This window comes from Citrus sinensis, chromosome 6 (assembly GCF_022201045.2).
Source record: "Citrus sinensis cultivar Valencia sweet orange chromosome 6, DVS_A1.0, whole genome shotgun sequence".
Classification (NCBI taxonomy): domain Eukaryota; kingdom Viridiplantae; phylum Streptophyta; class Magnoliopsida; order Sapindales; family Rutaceae; genus Citrus; species Citrus sinensis.
The window spans coordinates 9953077-9974617 of NC_068561.1; the positions used below are offsets into that span (position 1 = coordinate 9953077).

The 21541-nt window shown below is 32.7% G+C and overlaps 1 protein-coding gene and 2 long non-coding RNA genes across 6 annotated transcripts; 1 reads left to right on the forward strand and 2 right to left on the reverse strand.

The window, feature by feature from the left end:
- The first annotated feature begins 7172 nt into the window (after nt 1-7172).
- LOC127902939 (uncharacterized) lies at nt 7173-8878 on the forward strand. The gene is made up of 3 exons (XR_008055578.1): nt 7173-7312; nt 7939-7989; nt 8735-8878. It is a non-coding gene; the product is annotated as an uncharacterized LOC127902939 (long non-coding RNA).
- A 20-nt stretch (nt 8879-8898) lies between these two features.
- LOC107174499 (uncharacterized) lies at nt 8899-12730 on the reverse strand. Its single transcript, XR_008055577.1, has 2 exons — nt 11810-12730; nt 8899-9148 (listed from the first exon to the last, which is right to left on the reverse strand). It is a non-coding gene; the product is annotated as an uncharacterized LOC107174499 (long non-coding RNA).
- Nucleotides 12731-13062: 332 nt separating this feature from the next.
- LOC102608402 (RNA polymerase sigma factor sigF, chloroplastic) lies at nt 13063-17943 on the reverse strand. Of its 4 annotated transcripts, none has more exons than XM_025093346.2 (9): nt 17603-17943; nt 16739-16857; nt 16428-16555; nt 16111-16317; nt 15760-16015; nt 15449-15679; nt 14673-14813; nt 14295-14495; nt 13063-13517 (listed from the first exon to the last, which is right to left on the reverse strand). In XM_025093346.2, the coding sequence occupies exons 1-9, from the start codon at nt 17706-17708 to the stop codon at nt 13230-13232; spliced, it is 1677 nt and encodes a 558-aa protein (XP_024949114.1). In that variant the 5' UTR covers nt 17709-17943; the 3' UTR covers nt 13063-13229. The 4 variants fall into 4 exon arrangements, with proteins under 4 accessions (XP_024949114.1, XP_006493036.1, XP_006493035.1 ...); XM_006492973.4 differs by having other exon boundaries at nt 16739-16866; XM_006492972.4 differs by having other exon boundaries at nt 16739-16890.
- Nucleotides 17944-21541: the final 3598 nt, after the last annotated feature.

Sequence of the window (21541 nt, forward strand, 5' to 3'; positions counted from 1 at the left end):
ATACAGCTTAGCAGTTTATTATTGTATACACGATCTCTAGATTTCTTTTGAGTTAACCCTTAAAAAAAAATTGTAAAATTAAAAAAAAAATGTGTTTTGCTACATTTGGAGGCTCATCTAACTAGTAGATATGGAAGGTTATTTAGAGCCCTAAAAGACGATGGAAAGGTCATTTTTGATCCGTTTGAGCCTTTCTAGCCATCCCTTTTGTAAAATATCCATAGTTAACCATTTTGAGCCTTTAAAAAAAAAAACTTTTCTTTGTTAAACTTATCATCTTGACCCACTCCGATTTGGAGTATTACCCAATATCTTACAAATTCCATCATCTATTTATGTTTGAGAAAAATGTAAATAAATATTTTGTACAGTGAAGTTATGCCTAGTTCAAAAAAAAAATTTGTTGTTGCTAGAAAAAAGAAAAAAATTGTTGTTTCAAAAGAATAAAAATAACAATAATAGGTGAAATCCACCTTGCAGCTCCCTAAAAAAAAAAAACTTTCTCTGCATTTTTCTCAAACATACACTTTGTTTTCCTTATTTCCCTTCTTTGTTAACCATGTCCCTAGCCTACGTTACGTCCTAATAAAAGTCCTTCTTGATTTTAGGGAACTATAGTCTGAAGTAGAAGCTAGTTATATGGGCCAAAAAGATGTAGTGGTGCATTAAAAAAATAATAATATAAATAAATAAAGATAAATAAATTGGGTTGACTAGCATTTTTGTTTGACTTGAGATCGTATTATTTCTAAGCTGAGGGCATATTTATTTCATCTTGGTGAGAGCATGTGATATCACTTCTTTATTATTTTCTCTCAATTACCATTCATTGGAGTGACTATTTTTATTGGGTTTAATTTCTTTGTGAGAGTGTCACTACTTTTAGTGAGATTTTGGGGTTTGACATGTCATTCTTGAAAGTAGCTATAACAAAGTTTACTGGGCTGATTCATGTGGATGGTTGATGTGGGTGTGATGTTTCTTTAGACTGGAGATAATGCTTATACTTTTATTTGATTGCTATCATTAATTTGATTGAATAAACACAAGTGTTTCTAAATATATATATTTGAATTTGAATTTTATTTTCGCTTTATTTGCTAGGGACTACCAATAAGGTGGTTGGGGGTGTGTTCAGTGTTAGAAAATGCATATTTATAAAAGAGAAAACCGTCATTTTACATTTCAAGTCTTAATAACAACACTTACTTTTATGTATTTAACCTTCTTGTGATTTAATTACGTGTGTTTTGTTTTAATTAAGTATTCTATGTATTTTAGGGGCATCATGGTCATTTCACAATAAACGAGAGATCAGACGGCAAAACGGACATCACTTTTGAACTCAGGACGGTCGAAAACCTTAAGAGGAGCATAAAAGGAAAAATAGCACTATTCACATATACGGTACTATTCACGTGTACGGCACTGTTCACGTTACTGTTCATGACACTGTTCACATAGACAGATCGATGACGTGGCATTGACCGATGATGTGGCATTGACTGATGAGGTGTCACGATCCTGTTGGGCTAAAATTCTTATGTACTGTTGATGGTGACGTGGCAGCATATCAGTGGACGAAAAATCTCACGTACGGTACATGCATCACATAGGATTATTTTCAACCAAACCGCGTTACTGTTCAACCCGGGTCAAACTGTGTTACTGTTCATCCGCGTGGTCAAACCACGTACTGTTGACTAATAACGTGGCGCAATCCTGAGCGTCCAAACTGTTTTTAATCCGATGGCCATGATGTACTCCATGTATCTATAAAAAGGGGGCCTCTCCCCCCTAATTTGATACCTCTGAATACATTTTTGGGATCCATTTTCTGTAATTCCTTCTCCATCTTGTATTTTCTATGTATTTTAATAAATTTTCATTTTGCCCTTAGTTCAATTATGAGTAGCTAATTGTCTTTCAAGCTTGGGTTGAAGGTGAAGTCTCAACATGTGTCATGGGCTTTATTTGGTAAATTTACTTTCTCTTCCCCTCTACTGTTTGTGGATGTTTTGACTTCTCGTCGACAAATAATACTAATCTTGTCTAGTACCGCCTTGGTTTCACCGGCCCCCTAGTACAAGGTTATTATTATTTGGCACGATAAGCCCTTAGCACCATATTGATTAGAGCGTGGTTTATGAGGTGTGGATTCCCCCCTCATGATTTAATTGGTATTAATAAGGAATATTTAGCCCATGATGCATGTTGATACGGATCCAGATACCCAAGTACGTCATCTCAATAGATTTCTCTTTAATTTATTCTCGCCATTTCAATTCCAATTTTAGAATTTATTCTCGCCATTTCAATTTCAATTTTAGGATAATCCAAATCATTTTCACCATAAATCCAACCACCTATTTACAAAATTAATTCTACATACAATTAAAATCCACCTCCTCGTGGGATCGACACTCGTCACCATTAGTCTATTCTACAATAGATTCGTGCGCTTGCGAGTTCAATAAAATTTGCACAACAATATTCCTACAATGACTTGAAGCTTTCAACATAGTCAACATTAGCAGATAATTTTAAAATTCTTCTATTTTCCTTGTAAACCTTTTGTAGAAAAACAATCACCTTATGTATTATCTTCAGATCATTTGTATGTATGTTTACAACAACACTTAGATCAGCAAGCACTTTATTATGGTACTTTCTTGCTATCCAAGCTTCAATTATCTTAGAATTGTCATCAAGGCTTTCACAAGTGTGCATGTTATTCAAAGACCGAATATAAAAGTACTTTTCATAGTTCTTAAGTGTTGTATATACCATAAATGGGCGCTTGTCTGTATAACATCCACACAAAATCATATTTCTCTCAAGCTTGATCTTCCTACCCTGAAACTCTTTTGAATACATAAATTCTTTAGAGCCCATGCACATTCTATGAAATTGTTGAACATCACTCCTTTTCTAAATTCTATTGATTTCATATCCTCTTTGAACATTTTCCCACCAAACATATAAGACATTATATTGATTAGATGTTCATCTAAAAGTAGCCAATAATCATAGCTATCACTTTGATATCCATCAAGTCATCATCTTCTTCATTTTGAGCTTCATTGCTGACTCTTATTCACTTTTATAACTCCACAAATGTCATCTTTTAGTTTAGATCAAATGTCGAAGTCCATTTCCTTATCTGGTAACATCTCATCATCTTCTTCTACATGTCTTCATAGACCAACACTAACATTATTTATGGTTGATTTACTCTTCTTACTTGGCCTGGACCTGCTCATGACTTGCTTAGAATATGCAAAGTTACTCATCATTTTCTTCTTTACAGTCTTCTTGAAAAATATAAGATAAAGCATCTTCTGATTTTCAATCTTTTGAGAAGCTCTGATTTGAAAAGCAGCAGCCTTTCTCTTTTTAGCTTACCTATGTAAAGGTTTTACAGTAACAGGTGATTTACTGAATTTTTTTTCCTTTGTTTTAGAAAGTTCAATTTAGAGATTTTTTTATTGTAAATTTTCAGTCGGCATAGTATCTTGTGATTGTTCATTTGGTAGCTCTAATTGAGAATATATAGTCCTTGATATTCTAGACCTATGGGTCTATTCTTCCAAAATTAAGACAATGATATATCAACAGCCTCAACATCAGTGGCTCAAATGTCATGAAAATTAGCAACTTTAACATATTGTTTATCAACTTCCACTGAGAACTCATGGAAGTCATCAGCAACATCAAAGTTAGATAAGTGATCATTATATTGTGAAAGGTGTAAAGAGTAAGTTTCACCGTCATTACCACCTTTTTTTGGACCATCATCACCTAAAGGAGGGTTAAATGCAAGTACTGGTAATGAGGTTTTATTAAACTGAGATGGTGGTGGTGGTGTTAATATTATAAATGGGGTTTAGTCAAAGTCTAGTGGTAATTCTCTTGCTCTTGTTTGAAAATCTAAGAATGTTTTATCTGCAGGCTCTTTTATAGGTGTGACAAAGGATCAAACACACCAGGTTGTATATTATTGCTGACAAGTGCCTTCATTTTCTCTAATACCTTTTCTGTAGTTTAAATTTCAAGTTCAACATCAAGTGGAGGTTCATGTGTAGGATTAGGATGTGGTGTAAACTTGAATATGGTTTATATTTTAAGCTCAGGTTTTGGTATAATATCATGTTCAGTTGTGGTTTACATTTTAAGTTCAAGTTCTACGGCAGTGATGGGTTGAGTTGTGGTTTGTGTTTCAAGTTTAGCTCCTAGTGTAGGGGTAGGTTGAGTTATGATTTGTGGTTGAAGTTCATTTTGTGCTTCAGTGGCGAGTTGAGTTGTGATTTGTGTTTCAAGTTCAACTTCTATATTAATAGCAAGTTCAGTTGTAGTTTATATTTCAAGACCATGTTCTATTGTAGTGGTAAGCTTATTTATGGACTCTAGTTCTGGAATAGTGTTTATGCATGTTACTATAGGTGTTAATGTGTAAGTGTACACAACAAGTAATATAATGATGAGTATTCAGATCGTCTCTATAGGGATTGATGTTATAAGACTTGCTACAGTAATCTTAACAGTGCAATTTCAGTCTAAATTAAAATAAAATAATTAATGAAATTAATTAACTAACTAAATTAAAAATGCAATAAGGAAAACCTTAAATTAAACTCACAGATGTATTCAATGGGAAATGAGTAGTTAAGTGATTAAACTTACTTAATGGCATTGATTATTTTTTCAATTATGATTCTGTTGCTACAGCATCTACTACAGCAGGAGACAAAATCCCTCATACGTCCTCAGCTATCGCATGTTGGATATCTTATATCTATATGCAACCTAATAGTGATCAATTGTTATGCTAACATTAGATACAACATTATACGTTCTAGATTCCAATTGTCCTACAACGTGAATCTCTATGTCTAGTTCTTCACTAATTTTAGATCAAGCATGATCCTATTCAAATCGAGACTAACTCAACTTGGGAAACTCAATTTAAAACCATGTATTGTCTTAATTTACTCCATAAAGTCAGACTTTTTTTAGGATTCTTCTTAGCTAGTATCCTCTAAATGGGTGATTAACCGAAATAGTACCAATACTCGTTTCTGCCATCAAACACATTCTCATATAGAAAAGAAAACAAGAAAATAAAGATGAAGAATTGAGTTAAGTCTTTATGACATCTCTTTCGTTTTCTTCTAGAATCCCTTGCTGCAGCCCTCAACTTTCTCTTATTCTCTTTTTCCTTTTGTCTTCTCTATTACTTTTCTTCAATAACGACTCTCTCTTATTTCTTTCACGTGTGCTCTTTTTATATCTTGGGATTAGAGCAACCAAAAGCATGTGGTCACGTGTCTTTTTTAAAAAAAAAAAAACCTCGGATCACATATCTTTTTGTGCCTCATGTTGCTGCTTTGTCATTTAACACGCCCGTAATCTTTTCTGCAGTTGCTCCCAGATTGCTGTAGTAATGATTACAACATCTTCTCTCAGACTTGTTTTAGTTCCTCTATAGTCAAGTTCTTTGTCATCTCTGCAAGTTTACTACTGCAACATTCCATCCATAAAACTTGAGCTTTTTGATCACCTACAATCATGCACATAATCAAAATACAAAGTGATTTAAAACATAATCAATTTATTAAAATTAAACTTAAATAAATGCTCATACAAAATGTAGCTAAAAATGCAATAAAAACACATCATTTATTTTCTAAGTAATATTGGTTTAAGTCTAAAAATGTCATAATAACTCTCATTCCATAGAGTTATCAAATAGAGAGCTTGGAAAATTTTGTATATGGTTTCCTTGATTCTTTCTTGCCACCGACTTCTTTTGAGAGCCTCTTTTTCCAATAATAGTTGCATTTAGCTATTATTGTGCTTGAACATTCTCAGTTGGTTGCCATTGAAACACATATAACAGACTCTGAGGTTCAGTATCAATCCCAACAACAATATTTTCTATATCATCCTTAAACAACCTCTTTTTAATCATATTCATCACATTAAGTGCTATAATGCTCATGGCAAACACAATCTGTTTATACTTCTTCTCATTGTACAAGTGTCATCTCCTATATAGCTTATGATCATTATTTATTGTACCCTTCTTTCCATTCTATGGTAGGGTAACTTTAATAATGAATCTCTCAACTTTATAACTATTTCTCTTAATCATTCTTTTAATTATAGTATTGATCAGGACAACTTTACCTAAAAGTTAGAGTCAATGATGCTAACCTCAAAAATGTCACCAAGAAAGTTTACAAAGCCTTCCATCCTCAAGTTCGCCTCCTATAACAAAAGCATCCATAACAAATATCAATAATAACACCGACATAGACGTAATATCATAAAATGAAAAGCGAACCCTATCCATCGCCAAAACATGCAGTGTATATATCAATATCATAGTTTCTTAGCTATGTTTGCGAAACAACCACTAAGAACAATATATATCAATAGTTATACAAATGTATATGTGTTTTTTTTTTTTGGTCTCCAACAACTCATTTCTATAGAAAATACTACTGGGTTTAAACCCAATTGTTTCAAATAATAATAGTAATAGCATAAATATTTTATATGTATGGCCATTGTTTTACTTAATGTTGTCCTAATCTGAAAAAAAAAACGCTATTAAACCCATTTTAATGAAAATAACTTAATGAAGAAAAATGGTCATTAACCTCAGCCATCATAACGTTGTTGTTTCAAGCAAGCATTACCCAATGGTCACTTTTTTTGTACTCTTTCGGTACTCTTTCGAACCAAAATGCATTGTTTATGGCCAATATTTTGATGCTCTGTTTCAAAGTTTCTCTCTTTACATTGTGAACAAGATGATGGTTCGTGCCAAGAGGAAAGGATATTTTGCTATTTTTACATTTAACCAATTATGTATTTTTTTCATTAAAATTTTGAAAATTACTTATTATGATATTAACCAATATAAAATTATAAAAAATTTAGGGGGTAGTTGAAAGGTTGCCTCGGTTTGAAATGTCATACAACAATACCATTAGTGACATTCCACCATACTAACACTCATTACAAGATTTCTTCAAACACAATTTTGCCCTTTAAGATGTTAACTTTAATGAAGAGATCACGAGATTTTGGGGGTAAATTGATGTTTTCGTATCCTTGGGGTATATTTTAAAGATACTCACCTAGCGAAAGAAAAATCACGTGCAAATCATCTAACTATGCTCTCTCTCACTCCATCAATCTCTCTTCTTCTAAATTCTATCAAGCTTGTCTTTCACCTCATCTCTGATAGTCACCATGGTCTCATATCTAATAGCCACCATAATCGACATTCTCAATGCTTAAGGTAATTTCCTCAATTCATTTCATTAATTTGAAATTTATGATGTTTAGGTTTTAGAATTGGTGAATTATTTATAGGATGTGCTAAATTAAAGATAAGGGAAAATTAATTTAGTTCATTCAATTTAGTGCACACCCTTAATAGTTTTTGATAGATTTAAAGCATGCGGACCTTGAAAAGATGCATTTTTTTTAATTTTTTTCTAATTTTAAATTAACTCATCTAAGGACCGAGAGGATCTAAGAATTTAATGATGAAAAGAATGAAAATGTTGTTGTTCTTTTATGGGATGTTATTTTGGTGGGACATATTATTGTAACTATAGCAGCATCTACTACAAGGTTTAAGGAGAAAGAGCTTAATCAGACACCCACTTGGGTTGTTGAAACTATTTGTGCAATTATCATTCTCGTTTCTACTCTCTTGGCAAAGAATCTTCACAAACTTGGAGTATTACTGCATTTACATATGCTCTTAATATAGTTCCAATGCAATTGAATTTAATGGACTTTGTTGTATCTTTGTTTATGCATGCTCAAATTGCCCAACCGAACATTTGTTTGTTCTTTTAGTGTTGCTTTCCTTGAGTTGTTCTATTGATACTTTATGGAATTTCACATCTGTGGTAGCTTACGAAGAGGTACAAGTGAGCTCTAAAGCCCTTGAGAAGGTCAAAGCTGGTAATCAAGATTCTTTAGTTTTCATTGATTAAGATACATAGTTATTTAGTTTCGTATATTAATTAATGTATTAGTTCTAGATTAAGCATATGACAACTTTAGAGAATAGAGTTGACAATTAATGATTAAGCTTACATGTGAATTAGGAATCCATGATCATAAATTGTGCTGATATCTGATTATTTTTTGTTTATATTTGTAGAAAATTTGTTTAATCATAAAGTCTTCTAGCATAACTGAAAATCCAACCCCATAGTTGGAAGCTTGTGAAAAATGTTTCAACTATTATAAGATCTTATGAAGTTCACGTACAGGAAAAAAATTGAATCATAAGTTTTGAAAGTGCAAATGATGCAAGGCTTTTTGAATGGATTTAAGATCGAAAGAGAAGTGAATCTAATAACTTTCAATGAATGGAAGATCCAAATAGTAGTGAGAATAAAATTGATGTCTTATTAGAGTCTACAAGTTTAGGCATCAAATGGAATGTTTCTCTCTTAAATTTCAATTGTTTCAGAAAAAACTTTAATGAAGACAACATTGTGAAGATCAAAGGCAATTGATGAAGGATGAATTAAGAAAATGACAGCAAGCTTTATTGTAAAATATGTCCCATAATTAATTGTATCTATATTAGTATGTATTACAATTAAGTGTTATATTTAATTCATGTATTCATATTTTTTATTTTATTAAAGCCTATAATGAAATGTTACAATTTGAGTGTGGAAATTTTTGTTACAAGGTGGAAGAACGAAATGTTCAAGTTCACCACAGCTGTATAATCAAGATGCAAGGCCTAGCACTATAAATCCTTACTGAATCTTAGAAACCTGGTTCACGAAACTATTATTATTGAAATCCTAAAATTTCAGTGTGTACAAGCATGTAAAATGAAATAAGCATACATTATTGAAATCAATCTATTATAAGAGTGCAGAGGTATCAATTTGTTACAAAAGTGTAGATGTATCAATATATTACAAAAGTGCAAAGATGATAATGCAAAATGGGCATGCCTGTTATGTTATTAACATATCAACATCAAGCTTTCAATTTAAGACTGATCATATATAAGAAACTATTCATTTTATCAAGTCTTCTTCGATGGAGCTTGTGACATCACTTCGAAATTCCCTATTAACTCCATATTTTTTATCTTGTTAAAAGAGTAAGAGGAAGAATTAGGCATTATGGAGGCATATAACAAGATTTGTGGTTGCTATTATACAAAAAATAAACATCTTGTTATAATCAGGGAAAAATTACAATAGCAATGAACAAATGAAAAATTAATCGAACCCTAAAACAAACATACATTAATGTAATTTTTATAAAACAATAAAAAAAATCATACTCATAAAGTCTAAACAAACTTATATTACAATAGTCTATAATTTCATCTGCATAGATATTCCTATCAATGCTACTTCCTTCTATTAGGATGATAGTCGCCACTTGAGAGGATAATTGATTGTTTATTTGTTTATCCTACAAAGTCAAAAAAATGATCAATTACTTATGTAATAAAATTATTCAATTTTAATTAATGCTAAAACTTAACTCTGCATCATTACTTAATGCTTTTTTTAAATTTAGTAATGTTTTTTGACATTTTTCTTTGACAATGCCAAGGTAAATGATCTTTAGGATAGTTATCTACTAGATCATGTATTCATTTGGCTGCATTCTTTGTTACTCTCACATTATTACTACAACTTCCTTGACTTGTAACAACATTTGTTTGGTTACCATCGCATTGAATTGTCTTTGATAGGTCTTTCTATACATTCTAAATCTAATTTAAAACAAGTTTAAAACCTTCAACATCTGATGTAACCATGTTTGCAACATCTACAAAACTAACACATATTTTCTCATATCGCTTTGGTTCATCTATGCAACTTTGCAGCTCATGGCTCATTTTCACCCTACATCCTTTTTCCGTCTTCATAGGATGTACTTTTCTAGAAAAATTTATATGTCGTTGCATATCATGAATGTAATGGCATACCTGAAAAAAATTCCTCTAAACTAGAATCTTAAACAACTAAAACTAATTTCAACCTTATCTTTTTCAGAATGGACTTAAAAAAATGTTCTCTTCTTACTTTCTCATCTTTGACATCTTCTCTAACTATATATTTAGATCCCACATAATTGACAAATTTACAATACATCTTTGTAGTCAACTCTTGCTAAAATTCTTAAAACTTTAAAATAGTGTACACCTCTCAAACTTGCTTCTCTATCTCATAAGATGTTACACATGGAATTTGTTAGGAAAGACGCCTGACATATTCTTCAACTTCTTTTTCACTTTTACTCCTTAATCCATGTTCATATTCATATTCCAAAATCATGTGATGTTAAGTTTCCTCAAAATTTATAGTCTTCTAAATCATAAAGAAAACAATGCATAACATCACTAATATCACCATATATTTTATAGCTCCTTAACATATTTTGAATTTTCTTAAGTATATGCCACAAAAACCATCGATGTTAAATGTTGGCAAAAGCATCCTCAATTATATTTTTCATTGCTCTATCTTGGTCTGTAATTATTTTGATGGGAGCAAAATTAGATATACATGATAGTCAAGTCTGAAATAACCACATGAATATCTCAATGTCCTTGTGTGAAACTAATCAACATCATGGAAAAATAGAATGACCATGCTCCAAGCTCTTTGCAGGCTTTCCAACTCCTTGCCCCAATAGAAAATACATTTTTTAATTGACTCTCAACATCTACTAGCATAATAAAGAGAAACATATTGTCTTCTACTTGCATTTTCATAAAATAGTCTTGAATAATAATAACATCTCCATCTCCGAGCCATAATCGTCTTTCTTTCTAAACATGATATATGTCCTCTCTTTTTATGAATGCCACATTTTCATAGCCACCCGACTCAATAACAAGTGAGTGATAGTTGTGTCACATTTTAGTTCCTACTCAATCATTTACATTAAGATTCATTTTTGCATATGCACCTAGGCTATTATTGTATCGAAAGTGCCTAGACTTAGTAGGAGTCAATATTATATGGTTGTGTTCAAGGTTTAAAATTCGAACCTTCCACTTTCTATTTTCCTCTAAACGTCCTTTAAATTTAGCATTCCAACCTGTTTTTCCACTAGATTGGGGCTTAAGATATTAATGGACTTGTTTAGCTTCTTGTCTCACCGCTTCAGCTACAAGCAAAACTCAGATGCCTTATACTCCCATCACTCTCTTTTTGCTATTTCTCTGCAAACCTTTTTCTTTTTAACATAATTTTTGTAATAAATAGGCATTTCAATATCACTATCAATTATCAAATGACATCCCAATCATCGTCCTCTTCAATTTTCTCTAACCCTTCAACTTTAGTAGTTGTTTCCATATTTTTTATTTCTACAAAATGAATATAATCACATTAACATACTTAAAAAAGTAAAAGATTACTAAAGAGAGAGCCATATATAAGTTATATATGCTTTAAGTTACAAAAAATAATGATCAATTGCAAATTTTTATGTCAATCTTGAATAAAACCGATTCTTTGTTTCCTCCAACAACATGAAATTATTATATCAATTCCGAATAAAATAGTGACAATAAATAAGAAAAAGAGAATTGCTTCCTCTTTCAATATGAAATCCAGTTCATAATAACAAAAATTAAATAATTCACCAATTCTTTATTTCCAAATAACTCAAATTTTGAATAGCATAATCATGAACACACTTTGAATCCTAACAGATAATTCACCAATTTTAAACTCTAAATAAGACAAATTTTAAATTATTGAAATGAATTGAAGGAAATTACCATCAAAGAGGCAGTTGTCGATTCTCCTGAGAGGCCATAATTACTATGAATAGCCATATTAATGATGAGGGACGCATTTTTGCTATGCTACCATACTTGCTCTCATATTCTTCCCAAGTTCGGCTGAGGAAGAGTTACGAGGCATAAAACAAATATATGTATGTATGCATATATGTGTGTGTGTGTCTCTCTCTCTCTCTATATATATATATGCTGATTTGGGTTCGGAATACTTTTTTTATTTACCATTCATGGTAAATAAATAAAAAAGTAAGACTACTCCATTTTGACAAAAGACCCACAACTAAATTCTATAGCTTTTGGTCCACTGTCCCGATCATGATTTTCCTACCCCTAGAGGGAAGGGCCCTAAGCCTTGAGAATGTCTATTACGGCGTTTGTCGGTGATGAGACCAGGGCGGATGCCGAAGATGATATAATAGAGACAAGGCTGATTGAATTTGGGAGAAGAGAGAGTGAGCGAGCGAGATGTGAGAGAGCCGAGTTATTTGATTTGGGAGAGGATTTAAAGCAAGCCCAAAATGCAGCGTGTTTTACCCACTATTGTACTCATTATTGTAAGAATATCATTATTGTATCAGAAATAGTTGGCCTTAAACATAACTCAACATTACACAATGTGGGATCAGTTTTATGTCTAATTGGGTCATATATTTTCTATGTGAGAGATGCTGTGGTGATACAGTACGAGGCCAAGATTTGAAGCACTTTCCAGCGTTTGCTTATTGTATGGTCTCTAAGCCATCTGAGAATATTAGGATTTAGGAGATTTGTGAAGAGGCTGGCTTGTGGTGAATGTCTTTAATGTGTGGAACACATTTTCACACATTTCTATCTTAACGATTAGGGTTCCACATAAAAGCAAAATGCAAGTTAAGGTTGATGTTCCACATACTTGCCGTAAAGAGTACATTTTCTTTTAATATTTCTTAACTTTTCAAGAATCTTGGTAAGTTTAATAAGTGACTAATGCCGCAATTCCAAAAAAGCTATCATATATAATTGTTAGTAAGTGACTACTGCGGCAATACCAAATAAACTCTCACATTAGTAGAAACTCAAATGTTAAGATTATAATTAGGATAACATTATAGTATAAAAGCAAAAACATATTGTATTGAGCATGTTAGTCTCGTATATAGTTGTCTTCGTATGCCAACTATTAACACATTAGCATAAACCTACCATAAATTACTATCTTAGCTTAGCTTAATTAGAGTAACATATAAGGCTACTCAATTCCACATTGTTTATAATTTTCTGCATAAGAGCACTGTTAGATTCTACAACTTTGGTGCATTTGGAGCCTTCTGTATGCTAGTTTATACTATGAGTCATGACCTTAACGCTTAAAGCCACTTTACAAAACTAAATATGAATCAGCTTTGTGTCCAAAGCTCTAAATAAGTAGATCTGCATATCCATAACTTGCCTTGCCCCCGAGGGACTGCTTGAGCCTGTACAATGCTCGACTCTCCAGCTGCCGCACTCTTTCCTTAGATAATCCAAATATGTTGCCTACTTCAGACAGTGATTTTGGTTTTCCGTCTTCAATGCCAAATCTCAGCCTGACTATACACCTCTCTTTTGGATTGAGAAGGGTTAGAAGGTTGCGAACATGCTGCCTCATCAGCTGTTTTTGCACACTAATGTCAGGGATCTCAACCCCAGTGTCTGCAGTAATCTCCTGCAAGTGTAACAAAAAAAATAATTGATCCTCTGTATATTACAAGGAATTGCCATAATGTTCATATTTATTTACCAAAGTCAGGAGGACTGAAAGGTAAATTTAACTTTACAAAAGGGACGCCAAGAAGACAAGAACCAAATGTTTAGCTGAATCTACAACCCTAATAACTTTGATGCTCCATTAACTGTTACTAAAATACGAGATCAGCATTGACAAGTACTCTCTAATAGCAAGAACAAAGTTGTGGCATATCTTATACCAGAACATTAATATATACTTGCTGTCACAGTAGAGCCATTATGCATTGAGTTCAAGTAAAATGAGCTGGAAACAGTCTGTGGAATCAAATAAACAGAATTCCAGATGAAAGATAGACTCAGTTGACAGCAAGTCCTGACCTTTAATATCTTTTTTTTTTTTCCTTTTTTCCAACAGCATAAATTATGTTATTAATCAAATTTTTGAAAAACAACTGACTTACCAAACACCACAGAACATTTTGCAAGAAATATGCTATCCTGCAGCATCCCGAAATGTAGACTAGCATGTTCAAGTCATCAGAATACCAAATTTGCTCACAGATTAGTTATACGAAGCATGCAATAGAAACAGTAGATTTTGAGATCAAGGAAAGAAAACTCTTTAATAGAACATTTCTATTGAGTTGGTCACTATACTACAGATTCTCCCAAGTGTCCCCTATCATTTCATGACCATAAACAAGTATGTTTAGGTAATATCAGAAGGCAAATGTGATAACAAAAGAGGCATTACCTGAAAAGTGGTATCCTGGTCTGCCCAAACAGGCTGTTGCATAGAGAGTGGCATTCTTGTTATGAATATCAACCTTTCTAGCTTCTCAACGGTAATTCCAACACGTCTTGCCAAGTCTTCTTTGTCTGGAGAATGATTTCCTTCTTGAATGTATAATCTCTTTGCCTCCAGTACCCTGCTCAGGAGGGTATATATATTCTCCTGCACATAGCAAATAAATTCCATCACAAGAGGGGCTTGCCATGCATACATAATAAGACTTAAGAGTAATTCTAATAGATTCAGACATTCAGTTCCATTCAATTATTTTTAAGCATTCAAAGTAATGAAAACATAAAACTTAAATATATAAATAGGAGACAAATTAAATGTCATTACCGGTAGACGGATTGTCCTGGAATGTTGAAATATTGCCTTCCTAATTGTTTGCCTTACCCACCAATAGGCATAACTGGCAAATCGGCAACCGGCTTGTGGTTTGAACTTCTCAACACTCTTCATGAGGCCCATGCTTCCCTCCTAGAAGAGATTCACAAAAATAGCAGATATTTTATTAATTAAACATCATGTTATTCTTATTCTTTTTCACAATTATCCAGAGATGTTTCTGTATGTAATATTATTTCTAATTGCCACGGAGTTTTTAATACGAGAACTTATATTTTATAACTGCCAAATGAAACAAAACCAGACAATGGCATTCAATTTCAATCCCAGTGAGAAACATGCAAGCAAAAGGTGTAGATGACGGATCAAGAACAACAATTTGATCATTTGGTTTGCTAAAAGTTCAATATAATGGTAACCATAGCTGGGGGAAAACTACAAGCAAGAGATACATTTTAAACCACTGTTTGGACAGCATTCAACATATGTAAAGTTCATAAAATAAACTAATGTTTGAAGACCCCTTTATCTTTCACCATCCCAAATCCTTCAACAGTGACAAGATGAGACCCGAAATACATGTCAAACAAAACCACCAAAAACTTAACTCCTTTATCATTGGTGTTCTTGGAACCTCCTAGGGCAGAAGTTGCAGCAGTCAAATCTAAAGTATTCGATTAAACCAACACAGGTTCACATGATTATTCTTGTCAGTGATATTGAAATAACAAAAGCCATTTTCCGAAGTTAAATGTTGCTTGGTTAACCTGCAATAGATCATGAAGGCCGATACCACGGCCCTGATATTGTTTGGCAACATGAACGACCAAACGTAAATTTGCATTGATCAGCTTTTCTCTACTGCTGTTACCAGAGTGAAGTTCCGACTTCAAGTCCCGACAACTTAGCCCAATAGCTTTAGCCCATTCAATCAAGGTGGGCTCACGACCAAACTGAGATTGAAGCTTACTCTTCTCCTTCTCTAATCGTATTAAATCCTGTTAAATAACCCACGAATAAGACCATTAAGAAGTTACACATATTTTAATCATATAAATGCAATAAAATTGAAAAGCACCTGTATTTGAGCAATCAATTCAAACTCTTCGTCAGCTGTCAAAAGTTTTCTTGTTTCAGGACCCCACAAAAATAATCGGAGAGGATCATTACGATCAAACCCTTCACTTAACTTTTTCTTCACAGAAGCCTTTCTAGAATTATAAGTTTCATGATTTGTTACTTTTGGTTTAGAAACCTTTCTTTTCTTTGACCGTCTCTCCAAAAACTGGGTTGACCGAACTGTTTTCACCTCCTCAAGTGGATAGCCCAATGAACTAGTGGAACCAAAATTAAAAATATCAGTCGTCAGAGAAATTGAACTTAAAATGAGATCTAAGAAGAGAACAATGCAATCAACTAGAATAACAACCTGGTCAACGATATATCAGTAAATTCAGCACCATTTAATTTGGGGTTCTCAGCTAATGATGCTGCTTCTTTTGAGGCTGACAAAGCCTTCCTAGCAAGGGCAACTGCATCAAATGGTTCAGCATCAACAGACTCCTCAGTATCATTTGAAAGAGACTGCATAGTCAAGGACACGGAGGGATCTTCTCCCCTTTTCATGGGTGGCGACCTGAAAGAAAAAAAATTAAAAAAGTCCCATGAAATTAAATCCAAAAATAAAATTGCAGTGACAAATAAGTTAACCAAACAGCAACAAAAGTATTTCCATTTTTATCTTACAAATTCCACAAATCAGGCCAGTGAAGAAACTGGTGTTCAAGGTCCTGCACTAGTTGATCCAAGTCACCAGAGTTCTTTTCTTCAACAAAAAAGGCCTCAGTCTCCATATTCCTGCTATCACTTGTTGCCTGCAATGGAACATGAGGAATGCAAAAGATGATGATAAATAATGTAGGCAATGTCAAAAGGAAGAGAAACAAGAAATTCTCAACCACTTTCCAGAAAAGGAAAAACCCATTGAAAAGAGAATGCATCAATATATCTGCATATTTCTAACTTATGCATTTCAATACTTGCAACAAATGTCTAACCTGGGATGTTTTGTCTTCCTTAAACATGTGTAAGAGAGGCCTGTACTCATCACGCTGTTCTTGCAACAGAACTGAGGTAGGAAAATGTCGAGCTACAGAAGAAGTTGGAACAGAAGCAACTGCAGGGGCTGATTGCTCATTATGCATCAAAACTGCTATGTTATGCACATAAACATGCAAGATGTTATCTAAAAAGTAGAATCACTACAAATCTCTAAGTATCTCACAGAAGATCAAGACATTTATCGATGTACAAATTAAAATGGTCAAACAAATCCTATCATTTGCTTCATCAAAAATAGAGGAAATCTCTATATCCCCAAACAATCAAAGTACATAACACATGCACACACTCAAGACAACTATAGCAATTAATTAGCAAGCAAAACATCCGACACTAAGATCGCCTGTGAAAATCCCATTTCTAAATATATCGACCCATCATCATGCTTAAAATAGACTCATCATCATAAATAGAACAATAAGATAAAATATAACTGAGACTGTAACTAAGGGTATGTTTGGTACTACAGTACTGTGGATTAAAAATCCACACTCTCTTGAAGTTTGCAATTATATACCTTATCGTACGCATCTACATATGCAGCAAACTACACATAGTGAAACAAATACAATGCAAACCCAATAACACATAGTTCAGATTCCCCATTTCCCTTTATTGGTACATGAACATACAGTGTGTATCAACTTAAAATGAAAATTCATAGCAGCTACCCATCATCTACAGAAATTTCATAGAATGTGAAAGCGATAAATAATTCCTCACACCACCAACCGGGTAGCAAAAGAAACATGAAAAGAGATAAAAACAAAAGAAAGAAACACAGGAAGTAGAAAAGTTACCTGAAGAAGAAGAAGACGAAGAAGCAGAGGAGGACAGAGAGTGTTTCACGCGGGTTCGTGAAGGAAATGAGGGAGGTGAAGATAGCAAATTTCGACCAGCCTCCATTGAAGATATGATAGTGTTAAGAGTCGAAGTATTTAAGTCCTCTGACAAACAATGCCAAGAAAAAATGACATGGGTATTCTTAGTTCGTCTGGGGAGAGATTTTGTTTCGTCAATGTAAAAGCAAATGTGCTTTTTAACGACTTTCTTGCAGATAGAAACGAACCAGACAACGCTTTGCACCGCTTTCAGAAAATACTTCAAGCCTCAAATTTGCTAAAGCCATTCTCTGAAAGGATCAGGTTCGGTTGGACTTCATCTAATTTCCGTTTTCTTTTTAGTTAATAACATCTGGATCCCTCATCTTTTTATAAACTTGAAAACAAGAATGTAGTTTACAAACCTTTTCATTGGTGCCCTGTTTAAGTCTTTATTACGTTTGTAGCCGGCGGATATTAATAATTAGTTCAAATAACTACGAGTGGGCAAAATACTTCGACCAAATCCAACCTTACCAGTTTGGTTTGGATCGATCAATAATGTGATTCGGTCTGAACCAATACTTGCCCACATAAAAGGAGAATTTCCACAAACGAGATAAATTATGATATAATATTAACAAGCACCACTGCACCAAGTATCATTAATTAAGAATGTTAAAAATATAATTCAATTCTCGCAATCTTTAAAAAATGGTATTTACTTTTATTTATTATTTTGATTTGATGGTACTTTTGGTGCATATAAAATATTTTTATGTACTGTGAAGGTCTTTATATGTTAAATTGGGCTTTAGCCCCACCAAATTTTAAAAAAAATTAATTTTATATACAAAAGTACCACTACTTCAATTTTTATGTACTGGTGAAAGTCTTTATGAGTTAAACTGGGCTTTAGCCCGACCAAATTTTTTATAAAAAATTAATTTTATATACAAAACTACCACTACTTCAATTTTTCAAAATTATCACTGTAGTATTTATAAAAATGCCACTATTGTAATTTCACTAAATTACCACTACTAGCGTTGTTTTAATTTTTTGAAAGCAACATCTATCATCATTTTACCCAATTTCTTCTTCTTCACTTTCATCTCATTTTATAAATTTCTTTCTTTCTTTAACAAGGTTGTGAAGACAAAAAATTTATCACTTATTTTCCTTTTAATTCTTTGAAGTTGATCATTCGCTTATTTATTTAGTATTTTTTTTTATCAAAAGAGCTTAATTCACAAGGTATTATTTCTCAAAACCCAAAAGTATTAATTTAATGTTAGGGTTTATAGTCTTTAATTACTTTTAGACATTTTTTACTTATTTATTTTCATGATCCTTTCAATTATGAAATTTCCTAATTTTTAATGTTATAGACTCTCTTTTTGTTGTTAAATACTCAAAATTTTTATATATTGCTTGATGAATTGGATTTTATCGGTAGATAATAGAAAAAATTAGTGGAGATGAGAACATGTTTAAATATAGACAAAAGAAATTATATTATAAATCTATAATTTTTTTTATTAAACTATCTATATAAAAAAAAAACTTATAGACACTATCAACTCAAATTCTATAATAAATTAATTTAATGCTTTAAAATATCATAAGGTATAACTTAAATAGTGTGTAATTGTATTTAAATTACCTTCTTTATTTATCTATGGTTTTATATATTTATGCAACTTTTCAAAAAAAAAAATTAAGATAAATTTTATCTATAAAAAAATTTAATCTAATTCGGTGTACTAAAATTTTTTTACTTCGCGCCGTGTTCACATGTCACGTGAACAGAGTTCTTAGGTTCAATTTTCACAAAGGACCCCCACTCTCGAGTGGGATAAACCAACCAACACAGAGGTTACGAAGGAAAAGAGTGGGCCACGCCGTGTAGGGATGGCAATTTAACCCAAACTTAGCCAAGACCCAGGCAAAACCACACCGAAATAAAATAAATCTCGTATCCGAAATTGATTTTATCAACCCGCATATATCCGGGTCCGGTTCCAAGTTTGGGTAATCCCGGAAATACGAAACCTGGACCCGAATATATTTACAAGTTTGGGTAATCCCGGAAATACGAAACCTGGACCCGAATATATTTATCTTAATATTATTTTTTTAATTATTTTTATAAGATAAATAGGAAAGAAAAATCAGCCATGCCCTAATTCCCTCTTCTACAGCCGCAGCCACCAAACCAAAGCCATTCTCTTCAACTCTTTCTCTTTCATCTAATCTTCATCATCTTCACACTTTCACAGCCACCCTAGCCAAAGCAAAGTATTCTTTTCCTCTCTCTTCAACTCTTCTTTTCATCAAATCATTGTCGTCACTCGTCATTACTTCGCCACCTTCACTGTATTTCATGTTCATCTTCATCACTGGCCGTCACTTATCTATCTATTTCATAGGTTTTGGTCGACGTTTGTCTACCTTCATGATTGCAATCGCGGTTGTGGCGCTGTGTTCATCATCATCAGCCTCCATTCGTTACTTCACCGGTTGCAGATCCTTGAAGTTCGTAAATATTGAATGCGTGAATCGTCAATTTGAATTGTAGATCTACGTTATGGATTTGTATTTGTGAATGTTTTATTACTTTGAATCATTGAAATTAGAATTTGTATTTGTGTTTGATCTTTTTAGAATTGAGATTTGTATTTGTATTTGGTTTCTTTAATTTTTCAGTTGATTAAGTGATCCGGGTTTAAAACCCACAATCCGAAAATCTTAATTTTTCCAGGTTGAACCCATATTAAACTCGAAGGCAATAAATTCATGTTTAAATATGGATCTAGAACAATATTTTGGTATTTGGGTTCGGAACTGAAAAGACCAAACTTGGATCCAGACCCAGACCCAGACTTTGTCATCCCTGACGCCGTGCTTGAGAGACAATGTGTCTTATCCAAATTATCACCTCTAAACGGCATTACGGTAGGGACCTATGTAAGAACAATTACAAACTATATCCTTAGTTATGATTCGCTTAAACTTGGAGACTCAGATGCTATTACTCATTCTCCCTTATCAGGTTTTATTCACCCAAAACGTTGTCGTCCTGCTTTGAGAATCACGACCACGAGATGTCGGCGGTCTTACTTCTTACTGAAGATCTTTTTGGGATATTTTATTAATCTTCAGGCATGTACAATATTAAGGAAAATTCTGATATTTTGATCTTAATAACAACAGCTACAATAACAATAAATAAATTAATCTGTTTTTCTGTCCCTTTTTGGATGGTTCCATATTTCCAATAACATCTCTGTTGAAGAACTGTACAAATTTGAGAGAGGGAAGCTGTTATCCTTGTTAAATTTTACGGCTCAAAATTGTAGGAAATTTTAGGATTCTTTTTTTTTTTTGTACTTCTTGGTAATTTAAATTAAAAGTAAACGATAGATAATTAAAAATTGGGTGAAACTATTTAGACTCGATAAAATACTTAATATCAATAAACCCAATTTTTGGTGAAACCCATTCACAATATATTAAATTTATAAATTCCCTTCAGGCACCCATTTTAGTTCTTGAAATATCCTTTTTGTATCTATTTTCTTCATCAGTGAACATCAAAGAGCCTTATTGTATCTTTTCCGAAATAATTTCATACCTATATAATTAACTAGCAATTCATACAAGATTTTTTTTTTCATAATTAATATACATTTATTCATTATAAATTTTTATAGTGGAGGAAAATCCTTAATTTTGATTTGGTATTAAGCAGATAGACATATGGAGTTTCGTCCAAACCTTAATTCAACATTACCATCTGCAATCAAACAGCGCCCGCTTATGATTTGATCATAATTAGTTATTTTTTTTCCTCCTGCACAAATCTAAGGATTTTAAAATTTAATTTGTGAAATAAAACTTGAAAAACAGTGTTAT

What these genes read in the sequence shown, in the direction of transcription:
- LOC102608402 (XM_006492971.4), bottom strand. Translation starts at nt 17,708, where the DNA reads ATGGAGGCTGGTCGAAATTTGCTATCTTCACCTCCCTCATTTCCTTCA. An exon ending in TGGCCTGATTTGTGGAATTT is followed by an intron (nt 16,318 to 16,427) that starts GTAAGATAAAAA and finishes TTTTTCTTTCAG; the next exon opens with GTCGCCACCCATGAAAAGGG. An exon ending in GCCTTCATGATCTATTGCAG is followed by an intron (nt 14,814 to 15,448) that starts GTTAACCAAGCA and finishes AATCTCTTCTAG; the next exon opens with GAGGGAAGCATGGGCCTCAT.